Source organism: Cynocephalus volans, chromosome 10, assembly GCF_027409185.1.
Source record: "Cynocephalus volans isolate mCynVol1 chromosome 10, mCynVol1.pri, whole genome shotgun sequence".
Lineage (NCBI taxonomy): Eukaryota > Metazoa > Chordata > Mammalia > Dermoptera > Cynocephalidae > Cynocephalus > Cynocephalus volans.
The window spans coordinates 43614111-43639611 of NC_084469.1; the positions used below are offsets into that span (position 1 = coordinate 43614111).

Below are 25501 nucleotides of genomic sequence, written 5' to 3' on the forward strand. Positions count from 1 at the left end.
TGATTTCCACACTAATAAGCAAAAAACTTACAAAACTTCCCGCAAATTTCAATTAGTGACTATGGCTGTTTTTATATATTTAACCTATTTGTTCCTTTTTTGGAGGCTGGCCGGTAGGGGGATCTGAACCCGTGACCTTGGTGTTTACAAAGCCAAACTCTAACCAACTGAATTAACCGACTAGCCCTGCTGTTTTTAACAAGGAGAGTAATATCTTTTTTATTTTTAAAAAAAAAAAAAAATTGTATCTTTTATTCAATCAGTTTTGTTTTGTTTTGTTTTTCTTTTTTTTTCCCCCTTGTAATCCTGTTTTTTCCCATTTCTCTTAGTGGCGCTCTTGAAACTAATTTGCTAGTGAGGTTTTAAGCCAAGAACAAGATTTTTTTTTTTTTTTCAAATAACCTTAATTCCAGAAATTACCTTTTTCAATTGGTTAGTGAAGCCACCACCTTGCTCAGATTATCCTTTTTTTCCCACGGTGATAGGCTAACGGAGAGCCCACGTGCAGGAAGGTTATCTGAGCACTGCCATTTTCAATGAAATTCAATATGCATTCACCACAGCTGGGCTCAATTTATGCCATTAGTACCTTTCTCAACACCACGGGCTTCAGCCACCTACCTCTTTCCACGGTGTTTTCTCAAATACCCGGGGTCTTCAAAAAGTTCACGAAAGGATTTCTATCATCTTAATTCCATTTTTCCACTAACTCTTTAAAGTACTATTTGGGAAACCTATAAATCTGTTAAAAACTAAAAACTACTGCCAAATCCTTGCCTCAGTGAATTTTACCAAGGGTTAATTAAACTGGGCTCTCAGGGTATAAACTTTCAAGGACAGTCAACAAAAGGGACATTTTAGAAGTCAGAAAATGTACCCAACATTATCAGTGGAAAGTCAATTAAGACTCAGCAGAAAAGCTTCACTTCAGAGAGCAAAGCTGGCAATAATGTCTAACAATTAGCAACCAACTGAAATACGATGCTGACCTCAGAGCTCGTATCCGGTAATAGGAATTGTATGAAATGTTATCCAAAGCATTGGATATACTACTGCCTGGCATTTATACAGTCCAGAACATGTTTTTTCCATCACTGAAGCAGGCTTGACCAGAATTAAAGATTTCCTGATACTTTCCCATCTTCTTACTACAGCGGAGCATCTAGACTGACCAATCACTTCCATGATACCATTTGCCAAGACCATAGAGCCAAGTGAATAGAGAAAAGGCAAGTCTCATTCTGAAACTTCCCTTGGAGGTGTTTAGATGTACTCTTACCAACATATGCTTTCATGTAGCTGTAGGATTGGGCTTTATCTTTGAGTCAAACCACCATGTTGCTGATTCAGTTTTCAGTTTCAGGAAGGAGTGTATTTCATTTGTAAGCAATTAAATCTAATATTTTAAATCACATCTCATTATTTTAAGGTTACTATAACAAATTCCCTGTTATAAAAATAATTAATAATCTAAGCTTTCATTTCTTCTAGCAACCAATAAAACATTTCCTGTGTTTTTAGATGTGTTTAACGGTTTGGGGGTCTTGGCCAGCTGCTGAAAGGCAGCAAGCAATGGGTAACATTGCAAAAGGTGGAACTCACGCACTATTTTTTTTTTTTTTTTTTTTTTAAGATGACCGGTAAGGGGATGTTAACCCTTGACTTGGTGTTGTCAGCACCACACTCTCCCAAGTGAGCCAACCAGCCATCCCCATATAGGGATCTGAACCTGTGGCCTTAGTGTTATCAGCACCACACTCTCAAGTGAGCCACAGGCCGGCCCTTCACGCACCATTTCTAAGTGAAGTTGAGGTTGTAGGTAACTAGACAATCAACTGCATATAAGGTGTCCAGCCAGTTGCAAGGCATGAACTATTGGTAGTACAATAAAAAAATTTTTTTTAAAGCCACTAGGATCAACTTAGCATTTTTTACCATAGCAATTTCAGTAAGCTTTTAAAAATTAACATCCCTTCCCTAATTAGATTTCAACTGCTAGGCCTTTATGTTTTAATCTAATACTAGCTGCCTGTTAAATACCAAGTGGTTTCTGTTTAGTCCAGTAATCAACTATGGATCCAGTCTATGGATTCAGACTTATTAAAAACTCTTGCAAATGGGCCGGCCCGTGGCTCACTCGGGAGAGTGTGGTGCTGAGAACACCAAGGCCCCGGGTTCGGATCCCATATACGGATGGCCGGTTCGCTCACTGGCTGAGCGTGGTGCTCACAACACCAAGTCAAGGGTTAAGATCCCCTTACCGGTCATCTTTTAAAAAAAAAAAAACTCTTGCAATCAGCAAAAGTTCTCTGATTTCAGCTTTTGATCTTAGGAAAGGATACAGAAAGGATTTTGTCCTTGTTCATCATTAGGTAATTCAACTGCCTAAAAAGATAGCCATCACATTTTCCTGTTTACAGATATATGATTTACCCAATCATTTGTTTTCTCTGGGCCCTTTGCAACTGCTCAGGCTTATGTGCAAATAACATCTTCCACAAATTGGCTGCCATTTCAAGTTGCAACCCAGAAACTTTAGAACATACAAACCCAAACTTTCATCTTGGAAAAGCAAATAACAGAGGGCTGGCCCGTGGCTCACTTGAGAGTGTGGTGCTGATAACACCAAGGCCACGGGTTCGGATCCCTCTATAGGGATGGCCAGTTTGCTCACTTCAGAGAGCCTGGTGCTGACAACATCAAGTCATGGGTTAAGATCTCCTTACTGGTCATCTTTTTAAAAAAAAAAAGAAAAGCAAATAACAAGAGAGAATTGTAATATAACTTGACCGTTGGCACAGGTAGAGGAGGGAAACCAAACAAGGTAGGTTCACAAATGAACACCAACAGTTCAGTGTACTTAAAAAGCTAAAACTTAACTTTCCCCAACTCTGCCAAATGATTTGCTAAAAGTAAAAGTATCTCTGTAAAAGCTGTCCCTGATTGGATTACACAGGCACTGTCCTGTTACTGAGGCTAGTTGGTATCTTTCACAGTAATGGGCTATGACATAGCTTTGCCTGGGACTTCGTTTTACTAAATAAAGTAAAGAAGGTGCCATCCACACATGGCAGAAAAATCCCAGTACTTTATTGCCCATTAGTACCACTTTTTGGTTCAGAAAACATCTACTGCCATTTCAAAACCATGCAACCAGATGTTTCTTTAAAGAATACCTTATACTGACTGACATGTTCCAAACTGGAGATCTCTCAGACCAAGCCTACCCATTGAGAGTCTATATTAAAAATTAAACATTGTTACTTTGGGAGGTTCCTTGGGCATCAATCCAAATAGAAATACAAATGTAATGCAAGTACTGGATTCTGAGGGCCGTCAATTATTCTCATTAAACCAGAGTATTAATATCATTTGAGATTACCATGAAAAGAAAAACTTGAAAAATCCTCAGAAAACTAGTAGGTCCTCCTAATGAACACCAATCCAAGGCCACATCCTTGGTGCTCAGAACTGCTTTAATCCTCTCTGCTGTAATGCAAACTCGCCATCAAACTGCCAGAGGTATTCTTAAGTAAACATTTTACAAATTAATTTGCTGCTGAGAATAAATACAAAGCTTCAGCTAAGGCTATCTTAATTATGCATGCAGCAAGCAGAGCCTGGTAACTCCCAAAGCAAGAAACAGGCAGAGCCCTGACAACATAATTCTCAGAGGTAGCAGGTGCGAAGTCCCAAAATACTCTCTTCTTAGGAACAAATGAGGCCATGCATGTCCTTGACCCCATAAGATTTTCAAAAGTAACTCCTGTCAGGAGAGAAACCACTCGCCAGTTTCTTTAACAGAAAAAGTTTAATAGAGTTATCAACCAGGTATTGGAGAAGGAAAAAAGGTCTCCTGAGGTAGGAACTGCAGAAAGCTGATACCAGTCCTTAGGGGATTAATAGAATTTAGACGTCTGAAGAAGTTCAGTGGAACTGGTTCCCTGACTTCTGTGTGGGGAGATGGGGAAGCCTGCCACCTGGGGGTGCACTGAGGCTGATTCTCGGAGCACTGGGGGAAACTGTCAACTGGAACTGCTGACACTGGAAACATCCTTGCCTGGGCCATCCTGCTCAACAGAAGCAGGTGGCAAGGAGCCTGTCTTTTCCTCCTCCCTAGCTTTCTAGTCTCCTTCCTGCTGGTTTGCTAGTGGTCTAGCCCCAGAATCACACAGTACAATATGGAAAGGGGAGTTTAAAGCTTTTTATGTGACTCGTGGTATTCAATAGTATCTCTTTTTATTTATTTTTTTTTGGTGACTAGCAGTACAAGAGTATCTTTTTATAAATAATGAAAACGTGATTTACCACAGACCTTGACACATTTAAAAAAGTGAATGTTGCCAGCGAGAGAGAAATGCTTTTTAAGGACCAAATTTGATGTGTTTTAATCTGACTACGTTTTACAAAGTCTCCACACCATTCCGGGACTAAATCAGTGAATCCTAGTCCAAAGTCCTATGCGGGGAGGGGGCCCTCAACATAATCCAAATGCACCTGTGCAGCTTACCTGAAAAGAAAACGTGGGAAAGCCTGCCATTTGTCTCGTAACAACTATAATTTAAGTAGAGAGGAGAAAAAAGCCATTCTCAAGGCTTAAGTGTAGCACACACCAAAGTACTTAAGAGCCAACAGCATCTTAGAATTCACAACACATACTTTCACTAAAATGCATGTTAGTCCTAATTTTGAAAATTACCTTATTATGCCTTATGAATTCTCTCAGCTTTATTTGTTTTGTTGTTTGTTTCTGTCAACTCTTGGATTCAAATCCTCGAAAAATTCCTAAAATCCCACTACTACTATTCACAATAAATGTGTTCATTACAAACTTTTCAGAGGGGAAAAAAGTGATATAGAAGACACTTCAATATTCAACGAATTTAAAACAAAAAGGTAGATTTAATGCATTAACAACAATAATCTGAGGATAAATAAATCCACGACAGACTTTAAAGTTTGAAAAATTTTTTCCTTTCTTTGCAGAGAGAATGGTTTTCTGAAAGCACATAGGACTGAAGATGTCAAAACAAAATTTAATTTCTTAATGTCCAGGTGAAACAGGCTTGGTTCTCCCTGCTGCCATCCTACCACTTGCCACTGGCCAAGGTGATAGTTTCTCTTGTTTAACTCACGATGGGTGTTAGTTTCAAGAGTAACTGGATGGTTTGTTTCCTGAATCATCTTCTTGTGAGCCCATACTCTGTAAAGGGGAGAGTGAGGCAGTGTGTTTACATTTGCCTTTGTCAAGGGTTTCCGTTCAGTCCCAAACAAGAACGCCAGCTACTTACCCCGTCCCCACCAGAGGAAAGCCACCTTGTGAATAGCAACAGCAGACAATTCTAGGAACCACCCTCTAATCATACTTCCACAAGTACTTCTCTGTGACTTTATTGATAAAGGTTTTCAAGAACACTGGGCAACTAAATATTTAATAGCCTGAAACCAGGTTATCCCATGCCTGATGTGGCAACACCCCTCCTTTTCTACCCTGTGCACTTCTTATAATGAGGGGAACCCTAATCACCTTTTGCACGAACTGGGGGTTCACTGTAATCTCCTGGTCCATGGCCTTCAGCCGTTCGTCCAGTTCTATGCACTTCAACATCTGCATGACAGACATGTTTAAATGTGGTTGGTAAGCAATTTAGGTCAGTTACATCCTTTTTAACCTAGACTATTAACATGGGTGCTATAGGTTCGCAATCCCTTGATCTGAAACCCCTGCGGCCACATGGTTTTTGGAGTCAGAATATTTTGCATTCAGAAAGCTAATACGGTACAAGCCTATTACCTAACATCCCAGCAGGGTCTAGGCAGCATCCCATCATCAAACACATTAATATCTTTTGCGGTGAAACTGAAGTATATTCACACTAAGTGAGATAAATAAAGACTATGCATCATTTCAGGTGACATTTTGCCATCAGATGAGTTACCTAAAAAACTTCCATTTTTAGGCTTAAAAAAAAAAACTTTTAAATTGCAAAAAGGATTATGGAGGTATCCTATGTTACTGTGTGTTACTTTTAAGTTTCTGAGATTTAACATTTGTTCAATAATTTCTCTACTCATAGATGAGAAACACAGACTGCCCATATGACCCCACTTCACACCCCAAAACCCAGAGAGGTGCTCAAAGCAGCTCGCCCTCAGGAGATGCAGAGGTGGCTGCTACTGAACCCACACTGCTGATTGACGGGGACCTTCAGGGATGGCTTTGCTCCTCTCCGTCTCCAGCCACCCCAATTCTGCTCCTGAAACAGGGAGAGATGTTTCCTGACTTCCCAACCTGAAACTCCACATACATTTACCACAGAAACAAGGCTCTACACTACAACTGGCAGTTGGGTATAGATAAAAATTTATTAGACCCTCTAAGTGTTGTTGGAATTAGAGTAGGTTTTGGTAAGTTAGTTGGGAAATCTAACTCACCATTTATTTACAGCCATATGATCTGGAAGAGTATTAAGCAGCCCATTTTGAAATTAATTTTCTAGGAACTAAGATGTTTCTAGATTGGAAAGTACCTGTACTTAAAACTGAAATTTTCCTGGAGCCTAGGAGCAGTATTTCCAATACAACATCTCAACCATCAATCAGAAACGTCAAATGGCATTCATGCTTACCTCCTGATCAATGTTATGGAGCATGGCTGGGTTGTTATATTTTTCAGGGTTATCGTGGAAACTGACCATACCATCCTTCTGATTAATACTTGCAAAAATTTCACCATCTTCTATCTACAGAAAAATAAATCAGGAAAGCAGTTTAAACCCAAACACTATGTGAATATACAGTATATATTTGATATATTATTTTATATATTCAGGGAAAAGACAGAAAATACATAAACTTGTATGTGTATTTTTAAGCACCATGTTTATTCAACCTCTATTTACTGGACACCTACTGTATGCTAGGTACCATTATAGATGCCAACGAGTGCAAAGCCCTCCCTCTTTCCCACTCTCTCTCTCACTCACATAACACATACACACTCATACACACACACCCCTGCCCTTGCATTTTTTTTTACTGAGGTGAAATCCACATAACATAATCAGCCATTTTAAAATAAGCAAGTCAGTGGCATTTAGTTCATCCACAATATTGTGCAACCACCCCCTCTATCTAGGCCCAAAACATTTTCATTGCCCCAAAAGGAAGCACATCAGGAGCCATTCCCCATTCCCTCCTCCTCTCAGCACCTGGCAACCACTTAGTCTGCTTTCTGTCTGTATGCAGTTGCCATTTTGGATATATCCTACAAATGGCATCATACACTATGTGGTCTTTTGTGTCTGGCTTCACTTAGCATAATATTTTCAAGGTGCCCTTGTGTTTTTAAACATCAGTTTCACTGAGATATAATTTACATTGCCATTGAATTTTTAAAAGTGAAACCGTAACACATTTTCGTTTCACCCTGGTGGAAATTATCATCTGATCCTTCAAGAACTTTTCTGCCACTGCTGATGAGGTTTAAATGAGGTTTACAAAACTATGATAATGAAAATATGTAAATATAATAAGGAGCACAAATAGGACACAACTATGGTATATATCATCTGAGTACACTATGACTGGAAAACGTAAGGAAATAGACCAGAATGTCAATAGTGGTTGACTTTGGATGTTCTCTTGCTTTTCTTCTTTTTTATATTTTCTATAATGGAGGCTGGCCAGTTAGCTCAGTTGGTTAGAACATGGTGTTGTAACATCAAGGTCAAGGGTTCAGATCCCCATACTGGCCAGCAGCCAAAAAATCAAAACAAAAAAACCCAAGATATTTATATTTTACATAACAAACACCTGTTACTTCTACAAGGACAAAGCTCCACTAATTAATTAATTTTTTAAATAATAAAAACACACTTACCATGTGTAGAACATACTTTTCTGCCTCTTGAGGTCCAGATAATTGCACACGACTAGCCATATCTTGTAAGGATAGTGTTAGAAAGGTCTGAAAGTCAGAAGCAGAATTAATCACAGGTAGAAGCAATGGAAGAAGACATTTTATTAAATATGTACAGAGTTCTTTCCATTGCTGTACAAAATAAATTTCTGTTTGTGAAGATGACTTGATACTGATGAACCCAGTGGTTTTAGTCATCATTTTCTCGAGGAGTAATGACAAAGGGTTAATTTTACACACACACACACACACACACACACACGCTTTTAGAAAACAGTAAGAAAAAGACCAAAAACTCAAAATCCACGAAGAGCAAAGACTATGTACAAACACAGAAAAGGAAATCAAAGCGTTCTCTAACATGTAGAAAATACTGTTTCACTTATAATTAGAAAAATATAAAGTAAAACTACACTAAGATTTCCTTTTTCACCTATCAATTTGCAGAAGCTCTGAATGTCTGGCTAGACACTGTACTGGTAATGGAATTAGGAAATACACCCCTCCACACAGAGTTGGCAGGAATGTACACAGGTACAATTCTATGGAAGACAAGCCAACAGCATCCCTTATCCTTTGACCTAGAGTTTCCCTTTTAGAAATGTATCCTACACATACTTTCCTACATGTATGAAATGACCTATGTGCATGGTATTCACTGTAATGGTGTTTACCATAGTAAAAGACTGGAAACCACCTCGATGTCTATCAACAGAGGACTGGTTGAGTCTAGCACAGCTATGCAAATGGACCACAATGCTGTTGTAAAAAGAATAAAAAGTGATGACACTCTATGAACTGAAAAGGAATCTAAGATATGTACGTCTTTATGGAGACTTCTATATCTTTTGAATTTTGTTTTGTAAATGTATTATCTATTAAATAAAACAAAATTTTAAATCACATTCATCTTTCAAAATTCAAAGTTAAAAATTTTAAACAAATGAGGGAGTTAAACAAAAGAGAGGCTGCACACTTGTGGTGCATGCTCTGCCTGAGATCTGATGAAAGTGCTCCCTTCCAGGAACAAATTAAGAGCTCCTTTATAATAGCAGCTGGCAATATTTACAACAATGGCATTTTTAGAGCTGACATGTTAAAACCCTGATCTTAGAAATTCCTGATAAGCCAATGATCAAAAAATATATATATACTTTAGTTTGAAAAATAGCACCCAAGAAATTGAAACTATTAATAATTTTCAGTACATAAGTAATTTAACACAAATAAAGACTCAAAACTAAACATTTCTAAATATGAGGGTACTTCAAAAAGTTCATGGAAAAATAGAACTAAAAGATAATGCAAATCTTTCCATGAACTCTTTGAGGTACCCTTATACATAAAACTATCATTTTTCCCATTTCAAAATAAATAGAAACTTCCACCTGACTGTCCATCAATAGAAGACTTGCTGAATAAATTATGATCCATTCATACAAGGGACTACTATGTAAGGTAACTGTGATAAAGGCTTATGTTGCCATGGAAAGAGGTGCATTGTTCAAAGAAGCATATTAAAAAAGAAAGCCGGGGCTGGCCTGTGGCTCACGCGGGAGAGTGCGGTGCTGATAACACCAAGGCCACGGGTTTGGATCCCATATAGGGATGGCCGGTTTGCTCACTGGGTGAGCGTGGTGCTGACAACACCAAGTCAAGGGTTAACATCCCCTTACTGGTCATCTTTAAAAAAAAAAAAAAGAATAGCATGTAAAGTATGATCCCAATTACATATAATAGGGAGTGTCTATGCACACACATAGAAGAGAGAGAGACAGAGCAACAAGAAGAATCTAGAAAAACATCCACCAAACATTAATACAGAGTCATCTCTCAGCATCAGAGGTGGCTGATTTAACCCCAATGCCATACCCCCTTGCCTCGAGCAGTCTTCCAGCCAGCAATGCCATGGGACACAGTTCCATCACCAACACTGATGCAGTCTACCTATTAAGAGTTCTTGAAAAGCTTTTGATTTTCTGACTTTTTCTAGTAAGAGACTAACTTGGCTAGAAAATCCTTTGATGTTTCCCCATTCTATTATTCTGGTACTAGTACATGATGCCAGAAGTGTAGCAGCCACCATCCAAGATTTAACCTGACTAGACACATCTTTTAGTGATACCATCCCTGTCTACCACACCTTACAGTGGCCCCCGGGCTCCCCTGAGCAGTGCTTGTGAACCCAGTGTACCACAACCCACCAGGAGTCAGCACATGAAAGACCCAGGACACTGGTGACTTTATGGCCACTGCCCCAGTCCTGGAATGACCATGTCCAGACCCTTCCTGCTTGTCTGGTCAAACTCTTGTTTTGGATTTATCCTATCCAAACAAAAAACTGCATTTTACTACACTGACTTCTTAAATTATAAGCTACCAACTTATTCCAAAATGAGCAACTGTGGTTGAGTATTTCACAGATAGTTAATTGATCATTTTTGCAGAGAAGCCTACTTATTAGATCTCTTAAGTTCTAATTCTTCATTTGACTTTCATTTGCCGTTCTGCAATTAACATACCTCTGAACGTGCACCACCTTTTATCCTTGTTAACATTTGTATTCTTTTATCTAAACCTCAAGTACTAGTCACAAACTGGGTGCAGCTATTTTTTAATGGCTACCTCTTGATGGTGAGAGACAGGAATTTACTTAGGATGATTTTTTTTTTTTCTTTTTTTTTTGTCTTTTTGTGACCGGCCGCACTGCGCTCAGCCAGTAAGCACACCGGCCATCCTTATATAGGATCCGAACCCGCGGCGGGAGCACTGCTGCGTTCCCAGCGCCGCACTCTCCCGAGTCGGCCCTACTTAGGATGATTTTGATAGCACCTGACCCAAAAAGAAAATTCTGTGCGGAGAATTAGGCTGCTCATTACCTTGAATCTCTTAGATCCTGGTCTTTTTAGCCTGTGGGTCAAGCTGGTTTTTCTCTAGCTGGCAGGTTACATTTGTTTTTGATCTTTGTTGAGTTGCTTTCTTTCACATTCTTTATTTTCCTCTCACAAATTAACTTTTTACAAATCCTCTGCTGATTTCCTTATGTCAGTCAGGAAGCTGCAGTTACTCTCTCTAGAATATTTGGAAGGAGTTCTTTCTCTTGCTCAGTGGTCATCTCCTACCTTCCTGCCTCTTCTTGGAAGCATTTGTCCTCATGTGGTCTGCCTTCCTCCACAACTACTCCCACCTACTCCTCTTTTAACTTCTTCAGGGAACTAGGGGAAGTCACCTGCCCCAGCTCCTCACATCACCAGATCTGTCATTGTCTATTACCGGGTAGCCTAGCAACAAACAGCCCCTCTTCTGGCTCCTCAGCTTCCTCTCCCACCATCGCCATGGGGGACACAGGGCAGAGGATATGCACAAGGACAGAGTCACCACGTGCTCACCTGCTGTGAACTGCTGAATCTCTAACCAGACTTCTTCTCAAGAGAAAAAAGCATCCTCTACTTGTGTAAGCCACTCTTAGTAGGATTCCTATTACTTGTAGCGTGTGCCTTCCTAACACACATAAGATTTCACTTTTCTTTTTATACTTTTCTGTACTTATTGAACATTTGATAATAAGCATATTTTCTATAATCAAAAACCATCAGTCATTTTCATCTTGAAAATGAAAATTATATAATTTGCTTACATCCTAGAATTCAACTGCACACAGCTCCTACAACCCTGGCCTAAATAATGTCAGAGTAGCACTATGTTCAAACAAGAAGTTCGAATAGAGATCAGCACAGCCTGAGGGGTTCTAAGGCTGGTCATGAGGAACTCAGGTCTACATCACTACTGTCCCCCCACCTGCCCATCTGGAGCTTGTGACCTCTCTAAGGCTACCTTTCTTTGCCTTCCAATGGAGCCACATCTCCTACCTTTCTTCCTCTTCACCTGCTCCTCTTCTCCAATACCCTGCTCTAGCCCTGAAAAGACCAAAAGGTATAAATCAAACTCTTTCTGAGAAACCAATCGCAATGGGAGTTTTCTCTTCATAAAGAAATCCTGCCCTACTTTATGCCTGTAACTGCTTCCTCAGCAATGGAAAGGAAAAGAGAAGAGGAACGAGGCCAGGGGGAGTCGGGAGATGCCGCCTGCGGCAGCACTTTCCTCACCTTTGTTAGCCTCTGAATGTTCTTCTTATAAAGAGACGACAAGCACTGCTTCACCAGGCCCATGTTGTTATCGCGAGTGAAAGTCTCACTGTGCTTGGTCACCAAGTTTCGGAGTTCTGAGGGGTTATTGGTTGAATAAACTTGTGCTAACTCGTGGTATGCATTGCTAAGAGGCTAAAAGTTTGAAGGCGGGAAAAAAATTAGATTAAAACTTTAGAAGATTAAAATTTGTACAGGAAGCAAAAACCAAAACATATGGTACTGTGTTTTGAGGAAGTACATTCCATATTGTCGTTAGGTAACAAATAATAATTTGTCCAAAGCAAATGCCTAGTTTTTAAGACCAGGGATAGAGATTCACTATGGAATAATTTATTGTCGATAAAACTTTGTAGTACAGAGCAAATAACTGCACAGCAGCTGAAGGTCCACTGAATTTAGTGAAGGCATACATGTATTTTTTTCTCTATAAGTGGTTCTGCTGCCTTCTATTGATAAATTATACTGGGAAGAAAGAAGGCAAAATTTCCACTATTCCCAACGCTCCCCCTCTCTCTCACACACATACACCTCACCAGATGCATGGAACAATCTGCTACTTTTGCTAGCAAGTACGAAGATAGGAACAAGAGAGCTAGCAGTGGCTGAGCACCTACTGAGAGCCTGAGCTGCTTTAGGCATTTTATACACATTATCGCCTTATGTTAAATATTAAGAAACTGGGGCAGAGGTCCAAGAGAATGTGAAGTAGTCCTGAGGAGCACTACCAACGGGTAGAAACTGGACTTAAACCCACCTCTCTGACTCTGAAATCTGTTCTTTTCACTGTTTATGATACCATCATAAATAAATTACTCATTCTTGTGAATGACATCCTCAAGTCATAAGACATCACTTTATAAAAGCCGGCTCAGTGAGGACCCACAGGAGTTCTCCAAAATAATTTGAGTAAATCTGCCTTAAACCTACCCTGCCCATCACTCTTCCATGGGAGTCCAGGGAGCTCTCTTAACCAGCTTTCCCCTCCCCCTTATCCTGGAACTAGGTTGACTAGAGCCCCGAGAACCACAACAGGGCTCTAGGCAAAGGACACTTGGCTACCTTCAACAAGCCAGCATGAAAATCTTCTCATCGGGAAGATATTTAGATTGACATCTGAAAATTTTGAGTTTTGAACAAGGAGGATCAGGGTAAAATTGTTATCAAAATGATTGTGACCTCATAACCCTTTAAAAAAAAAAAAAAGAAAGAAAGAAAGCCTATAGCACCCAGTATTCCCAGGAGGTTTCCCATCGGAGTACTAACCTGGCCTGACAACCTTGCTTAGCTTCCAAGATCAGATGAGATTAGGCACATTTGGGGTGGTATGACCTAGACTTTATAACCCTTTTAAACTTCTCAAAATTTTAAAAACCATAAGCATATATTTAAAAATTTTTTAAACAATAACTAGTGTAATATTTCAACATGGCCCCAAAGCTGAGTTGTCAGTGAGAAATGAAACAAAGTGCAGTGAGTAGAGCTTGTACTCTTCATCTAGGAGCTCTAGTAAGATTTCCCAATATTGGGGAAAATTAGAGTTCAATCAAATCAGTACTGCTTTTTCAGTATTTTTGCTAAAATGTAATAAAGAAATACAAGAAGAAGAAAAAAAAAATTCATCCCTTATAGGAGCTTAAACATCTATAGCTACCCAGAGCAAAATTTGAAAACAGGATCCAATCAGGTGATGAGAATGTATATGGACTGGAATGGAGTAAGAGATTCTGACTGCCTGCAGCTTCCAGCAGACACCTAGTAAATGTCTGCTAACTAGAAGCTAAATCACCATAAAATAAAATTGCAGAACTAGATCATTACAATATATATATATTTTTAAGCAGCTGCTGGTGCAGGAATTTGTACAATTTATGTACTCAAGATGTTCGTGTAAGAAATTAATTTTATTAAAAAACTCACCTTAATGAATCTACCCACAATCTGAGACGTGTATTTTGGTAGCTGTTGTACTTTGCCAAGTAATATCAAAGACACTAGAATATACTTTTTATATGATTCCAACATGATATGACTGACTGCCATGGCAGGAGTAGTTATAGCCTGAGCAAGAGAAGAATGTTTAGTGTGAAGAGAGAGCACACTGTAGCAGCAAACCATTGCCTACATGTATCACTTTAATTACAAAGCAACAATACTCGTATTTAATGTCAATTTTTTTCCTATCCCACTGGTCTATACTGACATCCATTATTTTTTATTAACGTTATTTATTATTCATTTACTTATTGACATTAACAGCTTTACTGAGATATAATTCACATAATATAAAATTTGCCCTTTTAAAGTATACAATTCAGTGGTCTCCAGTATATTCACTATTTTGTAAAACCATCACCACTACCTAATTTCAGAACATTTTCATCCTCCCAAAAAGAAGCCCCCTACCCATTAGCAGTTATTTTCTATTTGCTCCTCCCCTCAGCTCTAGGCAACCATTATTCTTCTTTCTGTCTTTATGGATTTGCCTACTTTGGACAGTTCATATAAATGGCATCATACAGTATGTGGTCTTTTGTGACTGGATTCTTTAACATAGTATGTTTTCAAGGTTCATCCATGTTGTAGCATGGATATATCAGTACTTAATTCCTTTTTATGACTGAATAATATTCCATTGTGTGGATATACCACACTTTGTTTATCCATTCCTCGTTTGATGGGCATTTGGGTTGTTTAGATCTTTTGGCTATTATGAATAATGCTGCTATAAACATTAGTGTACACATTTTTGTGTGGACATATGTCTTTAATTCTCTTGGGTATATTCCTAGGAGTGAAACTGCTGGGTCATGTGGTAACTCTATGTTTAACATTCTGAGGTACTGCCAAACTGTTTTCCAAAGTGACTGCACCATTTTACAATCCCAACAGCATTTATGAGTATTCTAATTCCCCACATCCTTGCCAACACTTGTTACTGGCTGTCTTTTTAAATTCTAGCCATCCTAGTGGTCGTAAACTAGTATTACACTGTGGTATTGATTTGTATTTCCTTAATGATGATGAATATCTTTTCATGTGCTTATTGGCCATTTGTATACATTCTTTGGAGAAATGGTCATTAGAATACCACATGATCACAGAGAAACAGTCTTTGAAAAGACTTCTGCCTGAAATTCAGAGGCCCCGGGATCAATCTACTCCAGCTGTAAATCTAAGGGAGCACTTCTTTAATCACACAGTTCAAAACAACCGAGGGACATTTAGAGATGATTACCTGTTCGTAAAAGTAGAGTGCTCTTTCAAAGTTCTTCAGCCCAGTATAGATCATCCCTCCATAATAATAGTAACATAAAAAGTGCTTTGCATCATAGGCTCCGTTCTCTTTACAGATATCCATCATGTCCACATCAAGATATGGGAGAGCAGGCTTAAAGCATTTTGCTAGCAAACAAAGCTGTGAACAAATTAATATTAAATCATCATTTTAATTCTACTTTAGTAGGTGTTAGGAGAAGGAGGAAATTCACAGATTCCAGAAATTTCAAAAATCCTATTTTGTATTACATTTTATTAATTAAAATGATCTGAATGTGAACATATTACTCCGTTTCCTTAACCATTCAGAATAAAATAGCATTTCTTTATAAAAAACTAACCAGCTGTAAGGTAGATAGAGCACCCCACAGATGAATTGAGAATAGAAAACTCCACAGATAAGCTCAGTTATCACTTGTCTGTTTACAGATAAGCAAGGAAGTATTTCCTTTTTCTCTTCATTGAACTTGTGGAATAGAAAAAGACCAGCATGGTGGGATAAAAACAGAAGTCTTTTCTTCAATTAATTCTTTTCAATTTTTGAATCTTTTGGTAGTTTAGGAAATTGTCGTACTCAAGAAAGCAAGCACATGGAAGTTCTATACCTGGTAACGGTGCCACAGTGTAGATATATTACAAACTCATTGAGCTACACAGTTAAGATTAGTGCTTTACTGTACTTATGTTATACCTTAATCACAAAAAGATTTTTTAAAAAGTAAAAGAAAGCCCATCTCCATGTGAAACTAGAACATGTGTTTCAAATAATACACATACCATGTTATTAATTAAGGAAACAATGTAAGAACCCCATACAGACTGGCTAAACTACGGTACACCTATATTATGGAATACTCTGTAGCTCTAAGGCACTGTTGTGGAATCACCTCTAAGATATATTAAACAGAAAAAAGCAAAATACATAAGAGTTTGTATAGATTATTAGAATTTGTGTTAAAAAAAAGAGAAAATAGGGCTGGCCCCGTGGCATGGCTCACTTGGGAGAGTGCGGTGCTGGGAGAGCCGAGGCCGCGGGTTCAGATCCTATATAGGGATGGCTGGTTCGCTCACTGCCGTGAGCATGGTGCAGACCACACCGTGCTGAGGGTTGTGATCCCCTTACCGGTCAAAAAAAAAAAAAAAAGAGAGAGAGAAAATATATATCTATATGCTACAGTTTGTTATGTGAGCCCCAAAACTATGTGTTGGAAACTAATCCCCAATTCAACAGTGTGGGGCTTTAAGAGGTGATTAGGTCACTGGGGCTTTGCCCTCATGAATGGATTAATGTCATTATCACAGGAGTGGATTTGTTATAAAAGTGAGTTTGGCCCCCTTCCTTCCCCCTTCTTTCCCACCCTCCCCCCTTGCAAGGACTCTTCCCCCATGGTATGATGCAGCAATGAGGCCCTCACCAGATGTGGGCCCCTCTACCTTGGTTTCTAGACTCCAGGATTGTAAGAAATAAATTTGTGCTCTTTATAAACCCAGTCTCAGGTATTGTTATAGCAGCACAAAATGGACTAAGACACCATATTTGCTTGTATGTGCATAACATTTCTTTGGAAGGATACACAAGAAACTACTAATACTAGTTTCCTTTGGAGAGAAGAAATGTGTGGCTAGAGAACAGAGTGGTAGGGAGACTTCATTATATACCTTCCCTTTGCCTTCTGGACTTTGAACCACATAAATAAGATAAAATAAATGAATAATGTTTAAGGTGTAAGAAGTCACCTGTGTTTATTCTCAAGTTCCACAATTTCTTTGAAAGAAAATGACTGGGGATTTTAAAAAATGTTACAACCATTAATTAGCCTATCTGTTCTACAAGCTTACTAACTCAGCCCCATCCTATGGTTTGCATCTAGCATCCTGCTGTTCAACTTCTACAACATACCACAATCTCCACCAAATTGCCTTAATTTATCTAATCCAATGTTAAGCAAGCCCACATACAACCTCACAGCTCAGACCTGGTGTGAATCACACACGTTGGCTGCTTACCTGGCAGAGATCTGCGTGTATTGAGGTCAGCTGGTTTGTATTCATCTGCATCTTGTCTATGGCTTGTTTAAGGATGCCAATTCCTCGCAGGGGCTGTCAGAAATGACATCTCTTTCAGATAAGTTCTCAAAGATGGCAGCACATTGGATCTTATGTTGTCACTTACAAATAAAAAATAACACTGATTGATAGGTTCCTTTAAACAGCAATATGAGGTTTCCACACTCTTTCAGGAATTTCTGTCCCTATTTTGACAGAAAACGTTTTCTTAAGCTGTTTTTTGGAATATCTAGATAACTCAGCACCATTTTTAAAATCATAAAGCTTTTTTTACAATGACGTAATCAAAAACAATATTACTTCCTCAACAGTTAGTTATATTTACACCTAAATGAACAAAAATTTTCCAAATCATTTATAATAAGTTTCCTGACCTAGGCTCTTATTAATTGTGAATAAGAGTGCTGGCATTTTCCCATAGGAAATGGAAAATTTCCTTACTCACCCTTACCTAGTAGTAAATTACTATTGAAACTATGGGCTGGCTGGTTTGCTCAGTTGGTTAAGAGTGTGGTGCTGATAACACCAAGGTCCAGGGTTCGATCCCTGTATCAGCCAGCCACCAAAAAAAAAAAAAAAAAAGGAAAAAGAAAAAAAAGAAACCAATACCACAGGTTGCAAACAAACTGTTTCCTGCCCTGATTATAAATAAAAAGAGCAGGTTTCAAGTGAGGCACAATCAGTTTCTGAACAGAAGATGATACTATAAAATAGTGAACCACTTACATGGCTTTTTAAATAAAGACTTGTTGATTTCTTTTTAACCATCTCTTTCAAACAGTTTATTTAGTACTCCTACAAAATATTAACTGGCTCTTTTTGTTTTTAGCCTTCTTCAACCACTAATCTTAAAGTTCACATTCAAATAGAAAAGAAACACCCAAATTATAACTTGTGTCAATGTCACAAAAGATAAAGACTGAGAACTATTTCAGATTAAAGGAGACTAAAAAGACACAACAAGGGCCGGCCGTGGCTCACTTGGAAGAGTGCGGTGCTGATAACACCAAGGCCACGGGTTTGGATCCCTATATAGGGATGGCCGGTTAGCTCACTTGGGAGAGAGTGGTGCTGACAACACCAAGTCAAGGGTTATGATCCCCTGACCGGTCATCTTTAAAAAAAAAAAAAAAAAAAACCCCACAACAATGTAATGCAACCCATGATGTAAGGTTTTCCTTTGATATAAAGGACATGAACTGAATAGCTGGCAAAACCTAAACAGGATCTACAGAATTGTTAAAGCATTATATCAACGTTCATTTTCAGATGTTGATCATTGTATTGTAGTATGTAAGAGAATGTCCTAAGTTTTAGGAAGCACGCATTGAAATATTTAGGGGTAAGGGACAGCATATCTGCGATTTACTTTCCAATGGTACAGAAAAAAAGGGAGCAAGAGAAAGAAAAGGATAAGCACGTGTGGTAAAATGTTAACATTCAGAGAACCTGGGCAAAGAGTATATGGGAATTCTTTATACTATTCTTGCAGCTTTTCATAAGGTTAAAATTATGTCATAATTAAGAGCTATCAAGTTGAATTATGAAGACCAACAACAACAAAATAAATAGTAAATAAAAGTTAAAGGAAAAAAATTTAATGAACAAAACCCAGCAAATTACAATATAAAGGGCACTAGGTTGGTAGTTTCAAAAACACCACCACCAGCAGTCGCCCCCCTTGAGGCACCCCATCTCCCTGTGCCTCCTAGTCACTCACCTGCCATAGGGGCTAGCTGCCTTTACAGCAAGGGTTTGAGTTCTCTCAAGGGACCATAGCCATCTAAATGTTGGGATGCTTATCACTAACCTGGAATCTTAAGGAATTAGTTCATTGCATAAGTTCGATACATATTATAACAGAACCATGAATACCTGAATAACATTGCTTACCTGTTTTCTTTCCACAAGTGCATTTGTTAGCTGATGGCAAAGCCCAGCAACTAGATACAATAATAAAATATTGAAAATATAAATAACTACAATGGCAAAATACATTAGATGGAAAATAAAATGTTATTTAGCTTACAAGTGTCTGTTGCATATCGAATGTGCTCCCCATTACAAGTACTGATGAAAAGCTGAACCTGTGAGAATAACGTTTCGAAGTCAGGAACACTGGGCATAGAAAACTTCACAAACCTAGAATAAGGAGAAAAGAATCTAATTACCCTGATATTTCATGGGGTAAAACGAAGAAGCAACTTATGCCAGAAGGCCATCCTGCCTCCAAACTCTGAAATAAAATGAGTAACATATTTTTAAAAATTAAGAACTAGAGTCCTTGAGATTCTCCTAGCCTGGTTCTTTTACACAACCAAGATATACCACAATAAAAAAAAAAAAACACACAACATAGACACAAATAGGAGTTAAGAAAAATACGCTTAAAAAATAACAACTTTCAAAACAAAAAACTCCATTAAAAAAAGGCCAAGTATCAGGTTGTCTAAATATTCAAGAAGACACTAAACAGAAACTTTTAATTTTTCTTTAATTTTCTTTTGTGCTCCAATGTGGTCAGGACTATTATTTAAAAATCAGTTGTGGCTTTTCCTGCTTTGAGGAAAACATACTGAAGTACTGAAGCAGGGCAAGGAATGAGAGCTATGGGCTGGATGGAGGTGGTGGCAGTGGCTCCAGGTTAAAGATACTGCTGCCGGGACTCAGGAGACACTGGGGTCTGTCTGGGAGAAAGACTGACAGAACTAGCTGATGACAGGACCGAAGAAGGGGGGTGAGGAGAGGGAGGACTATCCATCCCAAGTAACTCAGATGGCAGATGGTACCATCAATGCCATGAGAAACACTCCAAGAGGGGGTCAGAGACAGGTTTTAGGAGAGAAACCATATAATCTACCATCACTAGGGGACTGCTTGTAAGTAAACTTCAAGCTCTCCTTGAAAAAACCCAAAAAACTATTGTAACTAATTTCAAAAAAAATGAAATGGATGATATGTTATTACCTAGTCATAATTTCTCCTACATCTTTCAGTTTGTCTAATTCCATCTATACAATATTACTTGACTTAACAATGTTACCTTACATCCATAATTATACTTTGTAATTATCAAAACATACCAGAAACAATTGCATTTGGGGTTCACAGTAAGTCAATAATGCATTGTGATTTCCATCTCAAAAATGTGAAGCTTAGGGCCCCATACCTCATAATTGGAAGAATGTAGATTCAATTCCAGGGTACTCAGGCATAAGTTCAAGGCTCTTTCCATACATTATCTACTTTAACTGATATACAATGGTAAAATACCTTAGAGCTTAAAATGCCTTCATGTACATTATCTCACTTGCTATACAAGAGTACTTCAAAAAGTTCATGGGAAAATAGAATTAAAAGATAATATGAATCTTTCTATAAACTTTTTAAGTTGACACTATTTTTTGTTTGTTTGTTTGTTTTTTGGTGGCTGGCCAGAATGGGGATCTGAACCCTTGACTGTGGTGTTATAACACTGTGCTCTAACCAACTGAGCTATCCAGCCATGAACTTTTTAAAAGACGCCTCGAACACACACATGAGTTTATATGTATATAAAACATGCATGCTACCTGCTCTTTCATATAAATAAGAAAACACAGATAGTAATGTTTGCCAGCACTGTCCAATAAAACTGTATGCAGTGACAGAAATGTTCTATATCTTTGCTGTCCGACACAGTAGCTACATGAGGCTACTGAACACATGAAATGTGGAAGTGCACTTGAGAAACTGAATCTTTAACTTTAATTAATTTTAATTACTGCATATGGCTAGTGGCCACCGTATTGCACAGCAGAACTCTAGACCCTTATTCTGACAGTTTCTTCTCTAAACTCTGATACATATCTTTGTTTTGGAATTCCCAGCCTGAGTGAAGCCAGACCCTCACCGTATGTCAATTTCTTCTCAGTTTACTTATATTAATTCAATTTCATGGCAAACACAATATCTCAATTTATAATACTACAACATCAAGAGAAAAGGAATTCTACTGTCAAGTAAGTACACAGTTACACGAACTCCCAATTGAAATAAGGTCTATTTAATTTGGTCTAAACAGTTTAAATTTGTTTGAAGGGCATTCTAAGCAATGCCGCTTTGGGTCACCGATATTTTCATTCAATGTATTCCACCATGCCCTGTTCCATCACTCTTCCTATTTTCTTTCCAAGTTAGAAAATGTGGACATACTATAGATTACATGAATAAAAGTATTCAGATAAACACAATCTGTAGTGCCCACAATTAAGATGGCCATTCATTTTTAAAAGTAAATTTTCAAAATCTGTATAAACACCAAGACTTTAAAAATGGTAAAAGTGAACAAAATATAACAAGAAATGATTAGGTAGAATAAGTAAAATGTAATTACTATGACTTTAATTTTGCAAAAGAGCTCAATGTTGTTTACATGGTTTACTTTCTACACCAAAGGGGGAAAAAAAAATACAGAGCGTTAGGTTTCATCAAGCCTGCAAGTATAAAAGAAGATGCCCCTTACAAAACAGCAAGGACGCCCAAGGAGTGTTCTTGTACATCCAGAGCCCCGAGCACAGTGTCCAGATGGGATAAATTCTTTGCAAGGAGTTCCCCACTCTTGTTGATCAGTTCACAGAGCTGGGTCATTTGCCCTGGAAAACAGGAACAACACTATCACTCAGTTATAGCACTAACCAAACTAAAGGAACTCTAACCATAGACTACCTCAGAGCTCAAAGTGCCTAAAGATGATTTCTTATATCTCCCTCATTTCAGATGAGGACCAGAAGAGTAAACCAACCTGCCTGTGGCCTCAAAACTAAACAGAGATTACTCCAGACCTCTCATTTCTCTCTGGTCCCTGAAAGTTTCTCCTTTCCCTCCATTCCCTTTTCCAGTCCCCCAAGCCAGTAATGTACACATTACTATCACCACTTCCCTCATCTCCCTCTCTGCACCTAAAAAGTCACCAAATACAATTTAATTATACTTTCTTAAGTCCCTCAGCTCCTTTTCTTTCCCTGCCTTAATTCGTATCTGGACTATATCATAAGTCTTCCTACTTGAGCCTTTCTCTCCTCCAACCCGTGCTCCATATTGGTACTGTCTGATCTGTCTAAAATGCAAATTCAGTCAAATTACTCCAGTCGCTTTAAGAAGTCCAAATGCTTCATCCTGGCTTACAGAGGACCTCCTGTAACTGGTACCAGCCACCTCTCCAACCATACCTCCTGCTACTTCCCCTCACACACCTACTCTTTGGTCACACCACACTCAGGAATTTAACATTCCACATCCTCTCATCTTCATGCTTCTACAAATGCTGATCTTGATCCCTCTCCCTGCCATCCTCCGCTACCTGATTCATTACTCATCATTCAACAATCAGCTTGGGCCTTCTCTGGGCCCTCCTCCCACCACGTCCCCATGACTAAGTTGGTTATCTGCTCTCTCTGTGCCCTCTGTGCATCAAATGGAACTGTGGTGGTGAAGTATTCCAAAGTAAACTCAGGTGGAGAGACTGACCCTTTCTACAGCTTTAGAATACAATGTTTGTTTAGCAGCCAACCAACCAGAAGCCTGTTGAATTAATCTTATTGATCCATCTATTCTTTCTCTATACCATAATGCTATATTTTAACGACTAAGGTATAGAATCAAATTAGGCCTGAACTGGTATTTTAAAGCAGACCCATCAATTTTGATGGTTATTCTGACAATGGCCTCATTCTATCTTTCTGGTGGTGGTGAAGGAGGTAGCGGGGGATATATACTCGTATAGGTCCATGGGAATTAACCTCAAGTTTCCTTCTTCAATATTTCTATACAGTAGCTGGGTAATTTTCTTCTTATTAAAAGAACATTTAAATAATACAATGCTTAAAATCCGAGTGGCTGTAGCTAGGTACTTCGATAATTTAATTTCTGGGGTTCGTATACTATAACATTTTTAAATCTGATGTTTTACCAAACGCAAAGGAAATATCCCATTATTATTACATGCGTTGCAAAACAAGAATAAACAAACATCTGAGGTCATATTAGCCATCACCTCTCAAGACAACACAGGTTGAACTGGAAATACCAACTCACCATCATTTTATTATAGCTCTCACTGCGCGGTATGAATAGCTTCTGCCAGTTGAATAATTTGTATGAATAGCTTCTGCTAGTTGAATAATTTGACCTTTTTTAACCCACTACTCTAAATACATTTACAACTATTTGAAACACCCAGAAATAAGCATTTCAGCCCATTAGTTTTTCCTCAATGAAATGAACAGTGCCAAGTTGAGACTTAAAAGCCGGGTCAGTATGAAATCATTGGTTAACTAGTGCAGGGCCAAGGGGAGAGACAAAAGTAAGTTTAAGTGCCACAGGGTGCATTTGAAATCAACCCCAGAGATGTGGTCTATGACATTCCCTTTAATCAAAGAAAGCTGGAAATTATAATAGACCCTTCACTTAATGTCCATATTCTGAACGAGAACAGGGAAAACAGAAACAACTCATAAACATTCACTATGCAGTGAATGTGAGAAGCTGATGGCAGTAAAAGTTGTATTTATCTCTGCCTAGCAGACTGTTCTTAAACAGTCTTGCACAGAACAGACAGCAGGTATACAAAGCTTTCAGATAAGTGACCCCACCTGATGCTTACAACTGCCATAGTTCTGTTTTGTAAATGAGAAAATTGTCCAGGGAAATTATGTGGCCTGCACAAGAAGTGACTGAGACAGGATTCCAACCTGAATCTTTTAAACAAACTACATCCTAGAAGCAGAAACTAAGTGTTTGTGGTATAAATGAACAAATGGTTGAACGTTATTCATAGAACATGCCAGGCTGTGCCTTACCTGTAAACCTAATTCCTATCAACAGTAAGGTAAACGAGAAAGAACTACTATTTATTAAGCACGGCTCCATACCAAATCTTCTAAGTCTTACAACAGTAAGGTAGACAGCACCCCTCCACTTTTACAAATGGAGATTTAAAAAAGACTCAAGAGATTAAAGGTGACTTGTCAAGGTCACGCAGCCCTTAGACCTTTACGGTTCAGACTTAACGGCTGTTAACAAGAATTTGTAGCTGTATTTATTGCACCCCCTATGACCGGTACTGTTCCAAGTGCTTTTACATGGTTTCTCTCATTCAGTTCTCACAACAACTCGATAAAGTAGGAACTTATTTTTACGCTGCAAATGAAGAAAGTGAAGCACAGGATAATTCAAGGGGTCTTCACAGCCAGCATCTAATTACTCTAATTCCGAGTCCTGTATTCTGTATATTCAGATGGTGAGACGAATGAACCAAACAGCTTGAAAATGAAGGGCAAAATAATCACAGTAACAATTCTACCCCCAGAAATGGAGTCCTACAAGCGAGAGCTCCCTCGGCATCCTGCAAGACCAAAATAGGCGCAGAGGTTTCCGAGCGTGAAGCGGCCGGCGGCGGAGGGGCCGGCCAAGGCCATCCTGGGAGCCAAAGCGCCCAGAAAAGACTCAACTCCCGCCCGTTCCCCGCGGCCTAGCCAGGCGGCGGCCAAGAGGCGGCGGGACTGACAGGCCGGTGCGCCAATCACCGAAGGCAAGGGAAGCCGAATGGGCCAACGGGAGCCCAGGAAGGCGTCCGGCGGAAGTCACGCCCCCAAACTGTCAAGCAAGGCGCCCGGTGGAAGGGGCCCGGGCCAGGGGGAGGAGGGTCCTGGCAGCCCGAGCGAGGGGAGGCCGGCAGGAGGGGACAATGGAGCCCGGGAGCGCGACGGGTCTGGTCGAACTCAGCCGAGCTTTATCCCGCCCTGGTCTAAGCGCCGCAACCCCGAGCCCGGCCCCGGAGAAGTGGCTCGGGACCAGAAGGCGGTCCCAGTCGTCCGCGCTGGCGCCTGGGGATGCAGGCCCGTCCCCCGGACCCGCTCAGGCCCAGCCCCGCGGCCCAGGGCCTCACCTTGAGCCGAGAGTTGTCGGACACTGTTCACGAACTGCTCCAGGGCAGACGCCATGCTTCCCTCCGGGCGGCCCGAGCGGCAGCGGTAGCTCGCGCGGGAAAGGGCTGCCGCACTGGGAGGAGGGGCCGCGGCGACCCACCTGAGGCTCTGGAGGGCTGTGA

The 25501-nt window shown here is 39.4% G+C and overlaps 1 protein-coding gene across 1 annotated transcript; it reads right to left on the reverse strand.

Annotated features, from left to right (window-relative positions):
- Positions 1-4951: 4951 nt before the first annotated feature.
- On the reverse strand, positions 4952-25501 carry COPS3 (COP9 signalosome subunit 3). Its single transcript, XM_063110436.1, has 12 exons — positions 25340-25501; positions 21917-22046; positions 19442-19554; positions 19306-19355; positions 17353-17445; positions 15305-15484; positions 13987-14127; positions 12028-12201; positions 7883-7969; positions 6630-6743; positions 5528-5608; positions 4952-5203 (listed from the first exon to the last, which is right to left on the reverse strand). Exons 1-12 carry the CDS (start codon positions 25392-25394, stop codon positions 5150-5152), a joined length of 1272 nt encoding a protein of 423 aa, XP_062966506.1. The 5' UTR covers positions 25395-25501; the 3' UTR covers positions 4952-5149.